Below are 16342 nucleotides of genomic sequence, written 5' to 3' on the forward strand. Positions count from 1 at the left end.
TAAGTGTGTGAGTGTGTGTGAGTGTGTGTGTGAGTGTGTAAGTGTGAGTGTGTGTGAGTGTGCGAGTGTGCGAGTGTGTGTGTGTAAGTGTGCGAGTGTGTGTGTGTAAGTGTGCGAGTGTGTGTGTGTGTAAGTGTGTGAGTGTGTGTGTATGAGTGTGCGTGTAAGTGCACCCAGCCTGGCACAGGTGCCGTGGTGACGTCACCCTCACTTCGTGGTGTCGGTATGGATGTTGGACTTCTTTCGCACCGTACGTAGCCAACCGTGGCTAATCGCAGCTGCCTGTGAAGGACAACAATCTCAGCACGCTTTGAGATGCCCAGAAGCGGTGTGTGTGTGTGTGTAGGTCGACTCAGCCTCAAATGTTCGTAAACATCGCCACTGGGGATACAAAGGCGGCCGGGCGTGGTGGTGCTGGCCACCCACCCACCCACCCACCCCCCTCTGCGTGTGTCACAGTGCCGGTAGCCTTCACAGGTGCTCGCTACTACGAACAGCACTTGCCCCTGCAGCCCTGCTAGAGGCTACCTGGGGGGGATCTTTGTCTTTGCGGAGGTGAGCGGGTAGAGAGCTCTTTGATCTTTGAACTTTGTGTGGGCGATGGGGAAGTGACCGCGAGTTTCACTTCGCAGCTCTGCCACGGACCCCCCCGCCTGGGGTCCCGCACGAGTTCGGCTCCCGCTCCTCCCGCTCCTCCTCCTCCTCGTCGTCGTGGCTCGCCGGGTGACGATGATCTGAGCCGGTCCCGGGCCCGGGCCCCTGTCCCCGAGGTTGACTCAGCCTCAAATGAGCACCGCCCGCGGTACGTCGCGAGATCATCAACGGGGGCCGGACGCGGTGCTTGGCCACTCACTTCCTCGTGTGCCGCAGCGCAGGCCTTGTGGGCGCTACAGGTCAACAACAACGCTTGCACCACCACCACAACCACCACACAGCCTGTTGCTGGGAGTGAGACTGGGATCGTGAGTTTGGTATTTCACGCGGCGCGTGCCTGCAAGGTGAGTGAACGAACACGGGCAGGTGGTGAGAGGCGTGCAGTGGCGGTGCTGCGGTGCCCTTCACCCAAGGCCCTAGCCATGGAGTCAACTGTGGGGGGCCCGATCTTCCTGGGGGGGGGGGTCCCAACCCAGAAAAAAATCTACATTTTAAAACTAAGGGGTGCCTCTGCGGATGTGTATGCTTTAACTTAGCTATTTCAATGCTAAATTCTATGCTAATTACTTTGTCAAGGGGTGCCTCTGCGGATGTGTATACTTTAACTTTTAACATAGCTATTTCTGTGACCAGTCACAAGCTAATCACTCGGCCATTTCAATGCTAAATTCTATGCTAATTCCTTTGTCAAGGCGCTTTGTTTCCTCTCACACAGCTTAAAGGTCGTGTTCTGAACGTGGCTTTTTCACTCCAGCGCTGTCCTACCAGACAGTCTCGTCCCTTCACCTGATGAAGGCCGCTTGTGTTGTGGCCGAAACGTCGTGAGAATATTACTGTGTTATTTTATTTTATCAATTTATTATTTTATTTTCATTCTACGTGACTTTACCGAAAGAACCAAAGAAGATGAATCATTGCAGTCACGAAAGCTTTAAATCGAAATTTTAAAACTAATTTCCTGCCTAAAATATAAAAAAAAAGAATTCACGAACGCGTGGGATGGACTTTTATTTATTTCTTTACAATAATGTCTAATCGTGTATATTGTATCACATTGCTGTGTTTTTACTTGTTTTTAAACATTTCTTGATTCATTGTATGTAATGGCAGATATTAGGGATTAATAAAGTACAACCACAATCATATAAACAGAAATCTATGCGTTGATTTATATGAAGACAAGTCCAGATATTGTGGCCAAGGTTTAGCAAATTGTTTTTATTTACATAGCATAGCAATTATTTATTTTATAGCAATATATTGGGGGAGGACATTTTGAGCATATTTGAATATTGGGGGGAGATGTGTCCCCCAATATTTAATTACGGCCTTGGTGTCACCAGTTGAGGCACCGGTTGGACTGCGCTCTGTGGTTACCGGTTTTATTGGGAGATTTCATCCCAAATTTCATTAACTCGCTCCGAGATTCAGATCCCATTGAGATTCATTGTCCCTTGTGATTGACGTCCTTTAATTAACTACCAGCTGAGAGAGCTCCCATTGAGATTCATTGTCCCTTGTTGATTGAGGTCCTTTATTTAACTACTGAGAGAGCTCCCGTTGAGATTCATTGTCCCATGTGATTGAGGTCCTTTATTTAACTACTGAGAGAGCTCCCGTTGAGATTCGCTGTCCCATGTGATTGAGGTCTTTTATTTAACTACCAGCTGAGAGAGCTCACATTGAGATTCACTGTCCCTTGTGATTGACGTCCATTATTAACTACCAGCTGAGAGAGCTCACATTGAGATTCACTGTCCCATGTGATTGAGGTCCTTTATTTAAGTACCAGCTGAGAGGGCTCACATTGAGATTCATTGTCCCTTGTGATTGAGGTCCTTTATTTAACTACCAGCTGAGAGAGCTCACATTGAGATTCATTGTCCCTTGTTGATTGAGGTCCTTTATTTAACTACCAGCTGAGAGGGCTCACATTGAGATTCATTGTCCCTTGTGATTGAGGTCCTTTATTTAACTACCAGCTGAGAGAGCTCACATTGAGATTCATTGTCCCTTGTTGATTGAGGTCCTTTATTTAACTACCAGCTGAGAGAGCTCACATTGAGATTCATTGTCCCTTGTGATTGAGGTCCTTTATTTAACTACCAGCTGAGAGAGCTCACATTGAGATTCATTGTCCCTTGTTGATTGACGTCCTTTATTTAACTACCAGCTGAGAGGGCTCACATTGAGATTCATTGTCCCTTGTGATTGAGGTCCTTTATTTAACTACCAGCTGAGAGAGCTCACATTGAGATTCATTGTCCCTTGTGATTGAGGTCCTTTATTTAACTACCAGCTGAGAGATCTCCCGTTGAGATTCACTGTCCCTTGTGATTGAGGTCCTTTATTTAACTACCAGCTGAGAGGGCTCACATTGAGATTCACTGTCCCTTGTGATTGAGGTCCTTTATTTAACTACCAGCTGAGAGATCTCCCATTGAGATTCACTGTCCCTTGTGATTGAGGTCCTTTATTTAACTACCAGCTGAGAGAGCTCCCATTGAGATTCGCTGTCTCGTGTTGATGAGTCTTGCCCAGTGACGTGCGGTGACGTCAATGGCTGGGGAGGCACTGGCTCGTGTCAGAGACAGATTCACACACTCATTGAGGGGGCCGTGTTAGACATGTCCCCCTCAGTGAGGCAGATGTGATAGCTGCCTCACTGAGGGGGGCGTGGCCTCACCGAGGGGGCGTGGCCTCACCGAGGGGCGTGTCCTCACTGATGGGGGCGTGTTAGACACGTCCCCCTCGGTGAGGCAGATGTGATAGCTGCCTCCCCTGGTGCTTTTTCATTGCGGTTTCATGACGAGAACGGCGAGCCTAAATATATTTAAACACAAACGTGAAATAAGTTACCTGGAGTATGGAAGGCGAGGACATGAAATGAAGGGGTCTACAAACATTACAGTGGTGACACGCTGAGATAGTAACAGGCACGCGCTTATTGCCCGCGCTCCATCCAGTTACTGAGGGGTTGCGCAATCAGAGGGGAGGCTGAGCTCGTCACTGCCTCACCTCTCGTCTCTTTCTGTATTTGCAGCGGAGCGCCGCAAATTTGGCGACTTTGACGATGAAAATGATTGGAGTCGTACAGGAATGGCATTTATAACACAGATCAGTGGAAAAGTATTAATATTTATTTTATTTGATTTTTTTACTTTTCGTAACAGCTGTTTCTATTGGAGTTTGGCAGGTGAGGCTCTGCCTCCCCTTGCCTCCCCTCACCGCACGGCCCTGGTCTTGCCGCACGGTGAGGTGGGGAGATTTGTGACCCTTCCAAACGAAGGCATTCATTTGTAAATCGCTGGTAACTTAACAATAGGGGTTTTTCCTCCTTTTTTCTGGCAACTAAACTGGAACCTTTTGCTGCCAGAAAAAAGGCGGAAGAACCCCCTATTATTATATTTTGGTACTGGCAAAGGAGGTCTAATGACGTTGGTAACTTGTTCATTTTACAGAATTCCTGTCCTCCGTTCGTGAAGGAATCGCCCCGACTCCTCCACTCGGAACAACAAAAGCAACAACAATATTAACAATATTCGTACTATTATTAATTGGTAAGTAGCACCACCGCCACCACCACCACCACCACCACGTGTAGCCTGTTGTACTCTTTGGTTCTCTCGGTAAAGTCACAGAGGTAGAAATCCTGCCCAACCCGTCCAGTGGTACGGTGCGAACGAAATTCAACATGCATGCATGAGCACTGGTGGCTACGTACGGTGTGAAAGAAATTCAACACATACATTAGCACAGGTGGCTACGTACGGTGTGAAAGAATTTCGATTTAAAGCTTTCGTGACTGCAATGATTCATCTTCTTTGGTTCTTTCGGTAAAGTCACCACGTAGAATGAGAATAAAATAATAAATTGATAAAATAAAATAACAGAATAATATTTTATTTTATCAATTTATTATTTAATTCTCATTCTACGTGACTTTACCGAAAGAACCAAAGAAGGTTTGAAAGAAGTTCAACACATACATGAGCACAGGTGGCTACGTACGATGTGAAAGAAATTCAACACATACATGAGCACAGTTGGCTACGTACGATGCGAAATAATTTCAACATGCGTACATAGATACAGCAACGAGCAGGGCAGTACAAGGCCGGCTATGATACTTGCCTTCATCAACTCACATTGACCAGAATGGTGAAGTATGTCACTTGGCCATCAGGAGCCGACATGTCGTGATGAGGCGCTCATCCAGCAGTGGATTGACGAGAGGGGCGTAGGGGCACAACGGAGGCTCAGTAATGCCTCCCTGTGCTGAATCAAACACACGCACGCATTGTGCGCTATAACGACAGTCGGTGATACGATCTCTCTCCGCTTTGCACGCATTTGTGAAAGCATCTTCCACAGAAGCATCTCGACGTGATCTAAACACGAAACTAAACTATTGTTATTCCACCAGGTAAGGCCCGCTGAGCTATGTAGACCTGGCCACAAGTGACAGCTCAAGAAAGTGGCTGATCGTCATCATCATCATCATCATGTGGAAATGTAAAGCAGCCAAATACTCTAAAGGCGTGATGTTGATTCGAAATGCGGAGGTAAAAACCGGAGGATCCAGAGTAAAATCCACGAGACCACGGGGAAAACATGCAAACTCCAAATATGCAACAGGCGTCAGGGTTGGGATCGAACCCACGACCTCCTGTATACCAGGCGAGGTAGTTAACATCTCCTAGCCACCGTGGTGTTAGGGCTTTGATCGAACCCACGACCTCCTGTATACCAGGCGAGGTAGTTAACATCTCCTAGCCACCGTGGTGTTAGGGCTTTGACCGAACCCACGACCTCCTGTATACCAGGCGAGGTAGTTAACATCTCCTCACCACCGTAGCACCCCTAATGCCACCGTCATCAGTGTAACGTTCTGACCCCGTGGCCCTACTGGATCATCTGTGAAACAGAGCGTCATAGCCTATCGGATTCCTCCATTATAAGTAAAATAAATTCTGATTCTGAGATTCTGATTTCTCCGCAGGAACGGTGTTCGCTGACAGCGTGGGGGTTGGGGATGGCTCGGAGTCCGGAGTGCAGCGCCAAGGAAGAACACCACGTGGTGAGTTCAATAGCAGGTCGTGGTCAACTCGAATTCATCACCACCACCATCATCGCCATCATGACCATAACCACCATCATCACCACCATCATCGTCACCACCACCAACAACATCATCACCACCACCATCTTCATAATCACCACCATCATTATCACAACCACCATCATCACCATCATTACCACTACGACCATCATCACCACCACCATCATGACCATAACCACCATCATCACCACCATCATAATCATCATCATGACCATCACCATCATCGTCACCACCACCAACAACATCATCACTACCACCATCTTCATAATCACCACCATCATTATCACAACCACCATCATCACCATCATTACCACTACGACCATCATCACCACCACCATCATGACCATAACCACCATCATCACCATCATGACCATAACCACCATCATCACCACCATCATAATCATCATCATGACCATCACCATCATCGTCACCACCACCATCATGAGCATAACCACCATCATCACCACCATCATCGTCACCACCACCAACAACATCATCACCACCACCATCTTCATCATCACCACCATCATAATCATCATCATCATCACCACCACCATCATCATCATCATGACCATAACCACCATCATCACCACCACCATCATCGTCATCATGACCATAACCACCATCATCACCACCATCACCATCATGACCACAACCACCATCACCACCATCATCGTCACCACCATCATGATCATCATCATCACCACCACCATCGCCATCATGACCATAACCACCACCATCACCATCATCGTCACCACCACCAACAACATCATCACCACCACCATCTTCATCATTGCACCACCATTATCATCACCACAACCACCATCATCATCACCACCATCATAATCACCACCACCATCATTATCACAACCACCATCATCACCATCATCATCACCACCATCATAATCACCACCATCATTATCACAACCACCATCATCACCATCATCACCACCATCATAATCACCACCATCATTATCACAACCACCATCATCACCATCATTACCACTACGACCATCATCACCACCACCATCATGACCATCATCACCACCATCGTCATCATCACCACTGTCATGACCACAATCATCATTACCACCGTCATCATCACCACCATTATCACTGCCACTACTATCAGCATCATCACCACAATCATCATTACCACCATCATCATCGTCACCACCACCAAAACCACCATCATCTTACTCTTTGGTTCTTTCGGTAAAGTCACGTAGGTAGAAAAATAAAGTAAAATAAAATATCACGACATTTCGATCGCAACACAAGCGATAATCATCAGGTGAAAACAAAACCCAGCAGTAGAAGTGCTGAACCAGGAAGAACACAGCGAGAGAGCTGCCACAACAAGGGGGTTATTTATGTCTGAGGGGGGTGTAGCCCAAGGGCAAGCAAGCGGGGTCCGAGCTGGAATGGATTCCCATCCCCGCACGCAAGCACATCAGCTGTGTTAATGGGGGAGATTAGGGAGAGAGAGATTAGCGTGTCAAAGTAAATGAGCTTCCGTCGCTGCGTAAGAGCACCGTCACCGCACATGCGCACGGCGGCAGTGTTAATGGGAGATTAGCACCATGTTAATGGGAGAGATTGGGGAGATTAGCAAGTTAATGTCATGTCTATGTGTAACACAAGCTGTGGCCAGGCCTGCGCTGTTAGAGGCAAGCGCGTCAACGCAAGAGAACCACCGCAACGGTGGCCGTGCCAGTGACACACACAGCCCATCACACAGCCAGAACCATCGATACATCGAGGCTAAGGGAGCAGAGGTGGCCATGCTAGTGAGACCCCAGCCCGTTAATGCAAAGGCATCCAACAGGGCAATGCAACTCAGAGAGCCGGAGATACAGTGAGGGAAAAAAAGTATTTGATCCCCTGCTGATTTTGTACGTTTGCCCACTGACAAAGAAATGATCAGTCTATCATTTTAATGGTAGGTTTATTTTAACATTGAGAGACAGAATAACAACAACAAAATCCAGAAAAACGCATGTCAAAATGTTATAAATTGATTTGCATTTTAATGAGGGAAATAAGTATTTGACCCCTCTGCAAAACATGACTTAGTACTTGGTGGCAAAACCCTTGTTGGCAATCACAGAGGTTAGACGTTTCTTGTAGTTGGCCACCAGGTTTGCACACATCTCAGGAGGGATTTTGTCCCACTCCTCTTTGCAGATCTTCTCCAAGTCATTAAGGTTTCGAGGCTGACGTTTGGCAACTCGAACCTTCAGCTCCCTCCACAGATGTTCTATGGGATTAAGGTCTGGATACTGGCTAGGCCACTCCAGGACCTTAATGTGCTTCTTCTTGAGCCACTCCTTTGTTGCCTTGGCCGTGTGTTTTGGGTCATTGTCATGCTGGAATACCCATCCACGACCCATTTTCAATGCCCTGGCTGAGGGAAGGAGGTTCTCACCCAAGTGTTGACTGTACATGGCCCCGTCCATCGTCCCTTTGATGCGGTGAAGTTTTCCTGTCCCCTTAGCAGAAAAACACCCCCAAATCATAATGTTTCCACCTCCATGTTTGATGGTGGGGATAGTGTTCTTGGGATCATAGGCAGCATTCCTCCTCCTCCAAACACAGCGAGTTGAGTTGATGCCAAAGAGCTCCATTTTGGCCTCATCTGACCACAACACTTTCACCCAGTTGTCCTCTGAATCATTCAGATGTTCATTGGCAAACTTCAGACGGGCATGTATATGTGCTTTCTTGAGCAGGGGGACCTTGCGGGCGCTGCAAGATTTCAGTCCTTCACAGCGTAGTGTGTTACCAATTGTTTTCTTGGTGACTATGGTCCCAGCTGCCTTGAGATCATTGACAAGATCCTCCCGTGTAGTTCTGGGCTGATTCCTCACCGTTCTCATGATCATTGCAACTCTACGAGGTGAGATCTTGCATGGAGCCCCAGGCCGAGGGAGATTGACGGTTCTTTTGTGTTTCTTCCCTTTGCGAATAATCGCACCAACTGTTGTCACCTTCTCACCAAGCTGCTTGGCAATGGTTTTGTAGCCCATTCCAGTCTTGTGTAGGTCTACAATCTTGTCCCTGACATCCTTGGAGAGCTCTTTAGTCTTGGTCATGGTGGCGAGTTTGGAATCTGATTGATTGATTGCTTCTGTGGACAGGTGTCTTTTATACAGGTAACAAGCTGAGATTAGGGGGACTCTCACTTTTCAAATAAACCTTCCATTAAAATTATAGACTGATCATTTCTTTGTCAGTGGGTAAACGTACAAAATCAGCAGGGGATCAAATACTAGATTTGAAGCTTTCGTGACGACAAGGATCCATACTCTTTGGTTCTATTCGGTAAAGTCACCACGTAGGTAAAAAATAAAACATCAAAAATCACGACGTTTCGGCTACAACACAAGTGGCCTTCATCAGGTGAAGGGACCAGACTGTCTCGAGGACAGCGCTGGAGTGAACACAGCCAAGCTCAGACCGCGACCTTTAAGCTGTGTGAGAGGAATTAAGGTGCCTTGACAAAGGAATTAGCATAAACAATAGCATTTAATTGACGGACTTAGCATGATGAACGGTGTAAAGGGGGTGAACATGTGCAGGTCGGCGAGGGGGGGAGGGGGAGTTTACATATTGATGGTGTGAAAAGGGAATTTTAAGAGCTACGAAAGTTTGGGGTACCACTACTTGAAAAAAATATACTGTACCATTGAAAATTTGTTTAGTGTTTGGTTCGATTTAGAACATCTTTCCAATGGTTGCTTAATTTGAAACCATCTTCTCGGTTGAAATTGTGTCTGTGTTTGTAAATCTGAATTGCCTCGTGAACAAATCTCTGATAAAAACCCGTGGGTTTGCAAAGAACCTTGGTATCGGAGAAAATTATATTGTGATCACCCACAGCGTTGTAACAGTGATCAGCTACGGCAGAAGAATTCGTTCTGCCGTGTTTCAAATCTGATTTGTGCTCGCGAATTCGGTCAGAGACATGTCGCTTCGTCTCCCGGATGTAGCAATCACCACAGGTACACAAGATCCAGGTCCGGTTCAATACAGTACACAAAATTCGTGATCTGATCCCATCCGTGAAGGATGTCATTCCTGACTTACAGTACCCCGGGGTTTACAAATTGAGTTGTACCTGCGGTGATTGCTATATCGGGGAGACGAAGCGACATGTCTCTGACCGAATTCGCGAGCACAAATCAGATTTGAAACACAGCAGAACGAATTCTTCTGCCGTAGCTGATCACTGTTACAACGCTGTGGGTGATCACGATATAATTTTCTCCGATACCAAGGTTCTTTGCAAACCCACGGGTTTTTATCAGAGATTTGTTCACGAGGCAATTCAGATTTACAAACACAGACACAATTTCAACCGAGAAGATGGTTTCAAATTAAGCAACTATTGGAAAGATGTTCTAAATCGAACCAAACATTAAACAAATTTTCAATGGTACAGTATAAATTTTTTTCAAGTAGTGGTACCCCAAACTTTCGCAGCTCTTAAAATTCCCTTTTCACACCATCAATATGTAAACTCCCCCTCCCCCCCTCGCTGACCTGCACTTGTTCACCCCCTCTACACCGTTCGTCATGCTAAGTACACCAATTAAATGCTAATTGTTATGCTAATTCCTTTGTCAAGGCACCTTAATTCCTCTCACACAGCTTAAAGGTCGCGGTCTGGGCTTGGCTGTGTTCACTCCAGCGCTGTCCTCGAGACAGTCTGGTCGCTTCACCTGATGAAGGCCACTTGTGTTGTGGCCGAAACATCGTGATTTTTGTTTTATTTTTTTGCCTACGTGACTTTACCGAATAGAACCAAAGAGTAGGGGATCAAATACTTTTTTTCCCTCACTGTAACAGCCAATCGGCAGGAAGGATGGAAGCATCACAGCTCAGCTTATACCCATCTTCTGGGTTGAAATTGTCTCTGTGTTTATATATCTGGATGGCTTCATGGACAAATCTTTGATGGTAGCCCGAAGGTTTGCAGAGTACCTTGGTCTCGGAAAAAACAATATCATGCGAGCCCATCGTGTTATAACAGTGATCAGCCACGGCAGAGGTATTGGTTCTGCCGTGCTTCACTAACATGGCCACCTCTGCTCCCTTAGCCTCGATGTATCGATGGTTCTGGCTGTGTGATGGGCTGTGTGTGTCACTGGCACGGCCACCGTTGCGGTGGTTCTCTTGCGTTGACGCGCTTGCCTCTCACAGCGCAGGCCTGGCCACAGCTTGTGTTACACATAGACATGACATTAACTTGTTAATCTCCCTAATCTCTCTCCCTAATCTCTCCCATTAACATGGTGCTAATCTCCCATTAACACTGCTGCCGTGCGCATGTGCGGCGACGGTGCTCTTACGCAGCGACGGAAGCTCATTTACTTTGACACGCTAACCTCTCTCTCCCTAATCTCCCCCATTAACACAGCTGATGTGCTTGCGTGCGGGGATGGGCCTCCGTTTTAGCTCGGACCCCGCTTGCTTGCCCTTGGGCTACACCCCCCTCAGACATAAATAACCCCCTTGTTGTAGCAGCCCTCTCGCTGTGTTCTTCCTGGTTCAGCAGTTCTGCTGCTGGGTTCTGTTTTTGCCTGAGGACGATCGCTTGTGTTGCGATCGAAACGTCGTGATATATTTTGATTTAAAGCTTTCGTGACTGCAGTAATTCATATTCTTAGTTCTTTCGGTAAAGTCACGTTGAAGGAAAACAACAAAATAATAGAATATATATAAAACAATAAAAATTCTCACGACGTTTCGACCATAACACAAACGGTCGTCTTCAGGTGTGTTGGTTTGCATAAATTTATTTTTAAACAATTTCAACCGAGAAGATGGATTCTATCTTAGCAATCATTGGAAAGATTTGATAAACCATTTCGGGTCTTAATTGATTGTTCACGCTTACAGTGGCTTTCAGACAGCATACATTATAAAAAATTTCGTCTCCCCCCTCCTCTTTTCAGAATATAGATGGACTAGTCCTAAATAAACTGCCAAATCGTTGCGCGTGGCGCCAACGTTTTTTGTATTATAAATAAATAAATAAATGCGCCGTTTAAAAATACATTTATGCAAACCAACACACCTGAAGACGACCGTTTGTGTTATGGTCGAAACGTCGTGAGAATTTTTTATTGTTTTATATATATAGTTTATTATTTTATTGTTTCCCTTCAGCTAAGAATATGTCGTGATATATTATTTAATTTGATTTTTCTAGCTATGTGACTTTACCGAAAGAACCAAAAAGTATGGATTCCTGCAGTCACGAAAGCTTCAAATCAACACCATCATCTTCATCACCATCATCACCTTCATCATCATCACTAGTATATCGTTTATTGTTAAATTTGAATCACAGTTCCTATGATGACTGTTACATTGTTTTTATAGCTTTATTTTGGTGATATTCGAAACCGTATGGTTAAGCCAGGTTTGTTTGATGAAGTACGGAGTTGTACTGTTCGCCTTTAGGCGTTCTCTGGTCTGACACAGCTGGTGAGACTAGGCCATAAATAAGTCTGTCCTATGGTGTAGGCCAATCAGTTTCAAAGACAATGCCATGTAACATCATAGCTAAATTATTAAAGACAATTTCTATATTATTAGAGCCAAGTCTGTTTGCATGCTCACCACAAGTACTGTGTATGGTTAATGCGACACTTAATGTCTTTAAAAAGGTTTCTATTCGGTGTTTGCACATCTTAACACACCTCCTGTTCTATTACCAGAAAGGGTAAAGCCTATTCTCATTTTCCATACGAGATGTACTAATGTGGGCGCTGTGTGTTGTTGTTTCCCTAGAATTAATGGTCGTCACCCCAGAGAAAATGAACGCCGTAGCAGGCAGCAAGATTTTCCTGCCCTGCTCCTACACCTGTACAATCAGCGGCGTTATCCACACGCTGGTGGAGTGGTTCAGGACCATAGATGGACTTGAAGAGAGGGTGAGTTACAAATCTCTCTATCATAGTGTAATGAGACGACTTCCGAGATACGACTTATAGAGGGTTTCTTATTTATTTCGCAATATAGAATGAGAATAAAATAATAAATTGATAAAAATAAAATAACACAATAATAGCGCTGTCCTCCAGACAGTCTCGTCCCCTTCACCTGATGAAGGCCGCTTGTGTTGTGGCCGAAACGTCGTGAGAATATTATTGTGTTATTTTATTTTTATCAATTTATTATTTTATTCTCATTCTACGTGACTTTACCGAAAGAACCAAAGAAGATGAATCCTTGCAGTCACGAAAGCTTTAAATCGAAATTTATTTCGTAATACTTTAAGGACAGGGTCACGGGATAATATAAGTGCTGAGTTACTTATAGCTTAGCCACCCATACAGCGACATAGGCGACGTATAACTATATAGCTGACTCACTATATAGCGACGACAACGATGAGGACTGTGTCGCTGGCTGGCTATGCAGTGGTGATGACGACGACGACGACGACGAAGAGACGGCAGCGATGACAGCGACGACAGCCAGGACCAGAACCCCCACGACAGCCCCGAACCCCCGTTTGCCCCTCCCTTATATTCACCCAGCGTGGCCAAGCCACACCCTTGGCCACACCCCTCTTCTAGAACTCTCTCGTGGGTTCCAGGAGCTTTCAGTTCGATCCCATCCTTGACCCTTGGCCCAGTTACACCCCGCTTGTGGTTGCTTACACTACGTGTCGTTCTATACCGCACCCATACTCGTAGTTAGCCCCATCGCCACCAGATGGCATCCTGTCACTCCAATAGCAAGGCAACTAAATGCGGGAAAACCTTGCCCAACGCGTCTTTTTTGAATGCGTCTTTCGGCTCTACGCGGCTTGTCGGAAGACAAGAGGAGGGTGATCCATAATAGAGATTGTTTTGGGTTAGATCGCGTCAATATAAATGTTGTGTCGTTAAACCCGCCACCACCCAACACAGGCAATTAGTAACGGGGTTTGTCACGTAAACAGAACATGCCAATTCGTTACTAACACAGCACTAGTGTATAGTGTAGTCTATAGTGGGGTATAGTGCAGTGTACAGTCGAGTGGTGTGTAGTGTATAGTGTAGTATACTAGTACAGCACACCGGTGTGTTGGAGAGCAAAGCCACAATGTTTACAATCTGTGTACCGTGATGTTTCGCCAGTAATTACAACCAGCTTCATCAGGCAACAGCCAGATTTGTGGAGAAATCCTCCTGTTTCGTTCCTTAAATAGAGGGGTAGATGTGATGGCATCACTTGTGAGCACTTCTTGACTGATGGGGGGGGGGGGTGATTAATGAATGCATATAAATGAGAATGGCATATTTATATTGTAGTCAACGTAATCTCTGCATCTTTTGAGGAACGGCAGTGAAGACAACAACTTCATCCGCTTAATTAGGAGTTTCTCCAATTTTCTGGTTTGAAGAAAAGTATCCTACCCACAGAGGTTAGTCAGTTTAACACGCAGGCTTTCGCGACCAACATCTTCGTGAGTGCCGTGGTGATGGGAAGAGAAATGGAGACCAGGGTTTTGTGTTGAGGCGATATTGAAAACCAAAGAGTGTACACACACACAACAAGAAGAAGAAGACAACCTGATGATGCAGGTATTGATGAGAAGGAAACTGGCGCTATTTGAACACATCTGCAGAATGGACAACAACAGGAAAATTGAAAGTCACGTCGTTCAGAAACATGGAAGGAACCGGAAAGAGTGGAGAGTAAATCACTATCTAATTAAGGGCAGGGAGAGAGGAGAGATGAAAGGGGAGCATCCACGAACAGTCGGGGCGCTTGCCTGGGGTGAAGACGAGTTGGTGACTCCACAGGGGCAGTACTCGTAGGGGAGATGTGAACCTCCCACACACGAAAACAAAGATCTACCTTTATCTTTAAGAGCGTCTCGTTAGAGATTATTTACACGTTGATACCGGCAACAAAGGTCCTGTAGATCTAACTGCTCAAACCCGAGCTATAAATCCTCTGATACTTGCATCATCTTTGTACTGTTCACCTTTTGGCGTTGTTCTCCAGTCTAAAACCGGTGGTGAGACAAGGCCATGCAGACGGCTGTCTCTGGTGTAGGCCAATCAGTTTCAAAGACTGCAAGTGTTTATCAGAGCACTAGCAGGAAGTACCCAATTTTGGTCTTCTATTTAAAAACATAACATATATATTCTTTTGATTTAAGCTTTCGTGACTGCAGGGATTCCTATTCTTGGTTCTTTCGGTAAAGTCACGTAGAAGGGAAACAATAAAATAATAAAAATATAAAACAATAAAATTCTCACGACGTTTCGACTGCAACACAAGCAAGTTTTTGGTACCGTACCACTCGCAGTTAGGATTCTGTCTGCGACTCCAGGTATCTGCTTTTTATTTTCACGAGGATGTGATGCTCTCTTGAGCGTATGCATATTCTTATCACGTGCTGCGGGAAGACAAAGACGGCCAGGAGGCTCTCTCTCTCTCTGGCTAGTCCTCGGTTTAACGTCGCTCAAATATAATTTGGTTTAATGTTTAACAAGGTTGTGTTTTGCCCCGTCATCCTGACCCTTCCTCGGTTTTATTAATTTTCATTTCCCCGTTTGTATACTTTATCATTGATATCATTTTATTTCCGATATCCTGAGCCAAGAGGTAAGCCTCTCGATTGTTGGAATTTTGTACTCCTTGGTGTTTGCAAGGTAGGGTAGCGGCAAGGTGCATCGGAATCTTAAGGTGAATAACGTTAGTATGAATGTTATGTATGAAACTATGTATTGTAATTCTTTAACTAAAGTTTGTCCGCCTAGGTTTTGCTGACGCAGGTTGCGCATTCTAAGGAATTTGCCCCCCCGCCCCCTGCACAGTCACATAAAGTCACTTTAAGATGTTTTCTTGTTCATGTTTTTTGTTTGTTGCGGTTGCACCCAATTCAAGAGCCGAATGGCTCACAGGGCTATACCAAATAAATGAAACTATGGAACTTTGAACTAACTCTCTGCTTGCGCGGGGGTGTGACATTTGTCTGGCGTGTGGTGGGGGGAAGTTTTGTTTATTGAGTCATAGCTGTCCCGTGAGCGCAGATGGCCTGCAATAATTCCTTGTCTTCTGGTGTTATCTTTGCTCTCTCGCGCTGCGGGAAGACAAAGGCGGCCGGGAGGCTCTCTGGAACACAGTTTATCCTGGTTTCGTAAGCTTGAACCGTTTGATTCATCCCTTCTGTATAGCCCTGGGTTTAATACTGCATCATCATTATTGTTAATGCTCCCCAGGATTTTGTGATTTAACATTGTATTAACTTGCTATCTGTCTGTATCCGGTTGGGTCTGTGCTGTTATGTCATCATTTACTTTATTTTATTCTTGATGTCCTGAGGTTAGAGAATTCGCTTTGACTTAGGCATAACTCGGACTGCCAGGATTCTTTTTTCGCTTCGGTCAGGTCGTGTAGAAATTATTAAAGGTGAAAATGACATTTAGTATTGAATTAATAACTGGGTAATGGTTCATTGATGTAGCTTGTGGCCTGGTTTTTTAAAAATTGGAGTGAGTGTGAGGATCGATAATTTTAGCTTATTCCTGTTGTTGAATTTTGAACTTTAAC

The 16342-nt window shown here is 45.4% G+C and overlaps 1 protein-coding gene across 5 annotated transcripts in view; it reads left to right on the forward strand.

Annotated features, from left to right (window-relative positions):
- Positions 1-538: 538 nt before the first annotated feature.
- The window catches only part of LOC116958150 (peroxidasin homolog), an 81213-nt gene continuing 65409 nt past the window's right edge, over positions 539-16342 (forward strand). For 2 of the 5 annotated variants that reach the window (XM_076055825.1, XM_076055826.1), the window contains exons 1-4: positions 539-802; positions 4116-4214; positions 5657-5734; positions 12578-12720. In XM_076055825.1, coding sequence (XP_075911940.1) covers positions 787-802; positions 4116-4214; positions 5657-5734; positions 12578-12720 — 336 coding nt within the window. In that variant the 5' untranslated portion in view covers positions 539-786. The other 3 variants (XM_076055827.1, XM_076055824.1, XM_076055828.1) reach the window with 3 other exon arrangements.

The sequence above is a fragment of the Petromyzon marinus genome, chromosome 73 (assembly GCF_048934315.1).
Source record: "Petromyzon marinus isolate PM22_M1 ecotype Great Lakes invasive population chromosome 73, UKy_Petmar_22M1.pri1.0, whole genome shotgun sequence".
In the NCBI taxonomy this organism is placed as follows: Eukaryota; Metazoa; Chordata; class Hyperoartia; order Petromyzontiformes; family Petromyzontidae; genus Petromyzon; species Petromyzon marinus.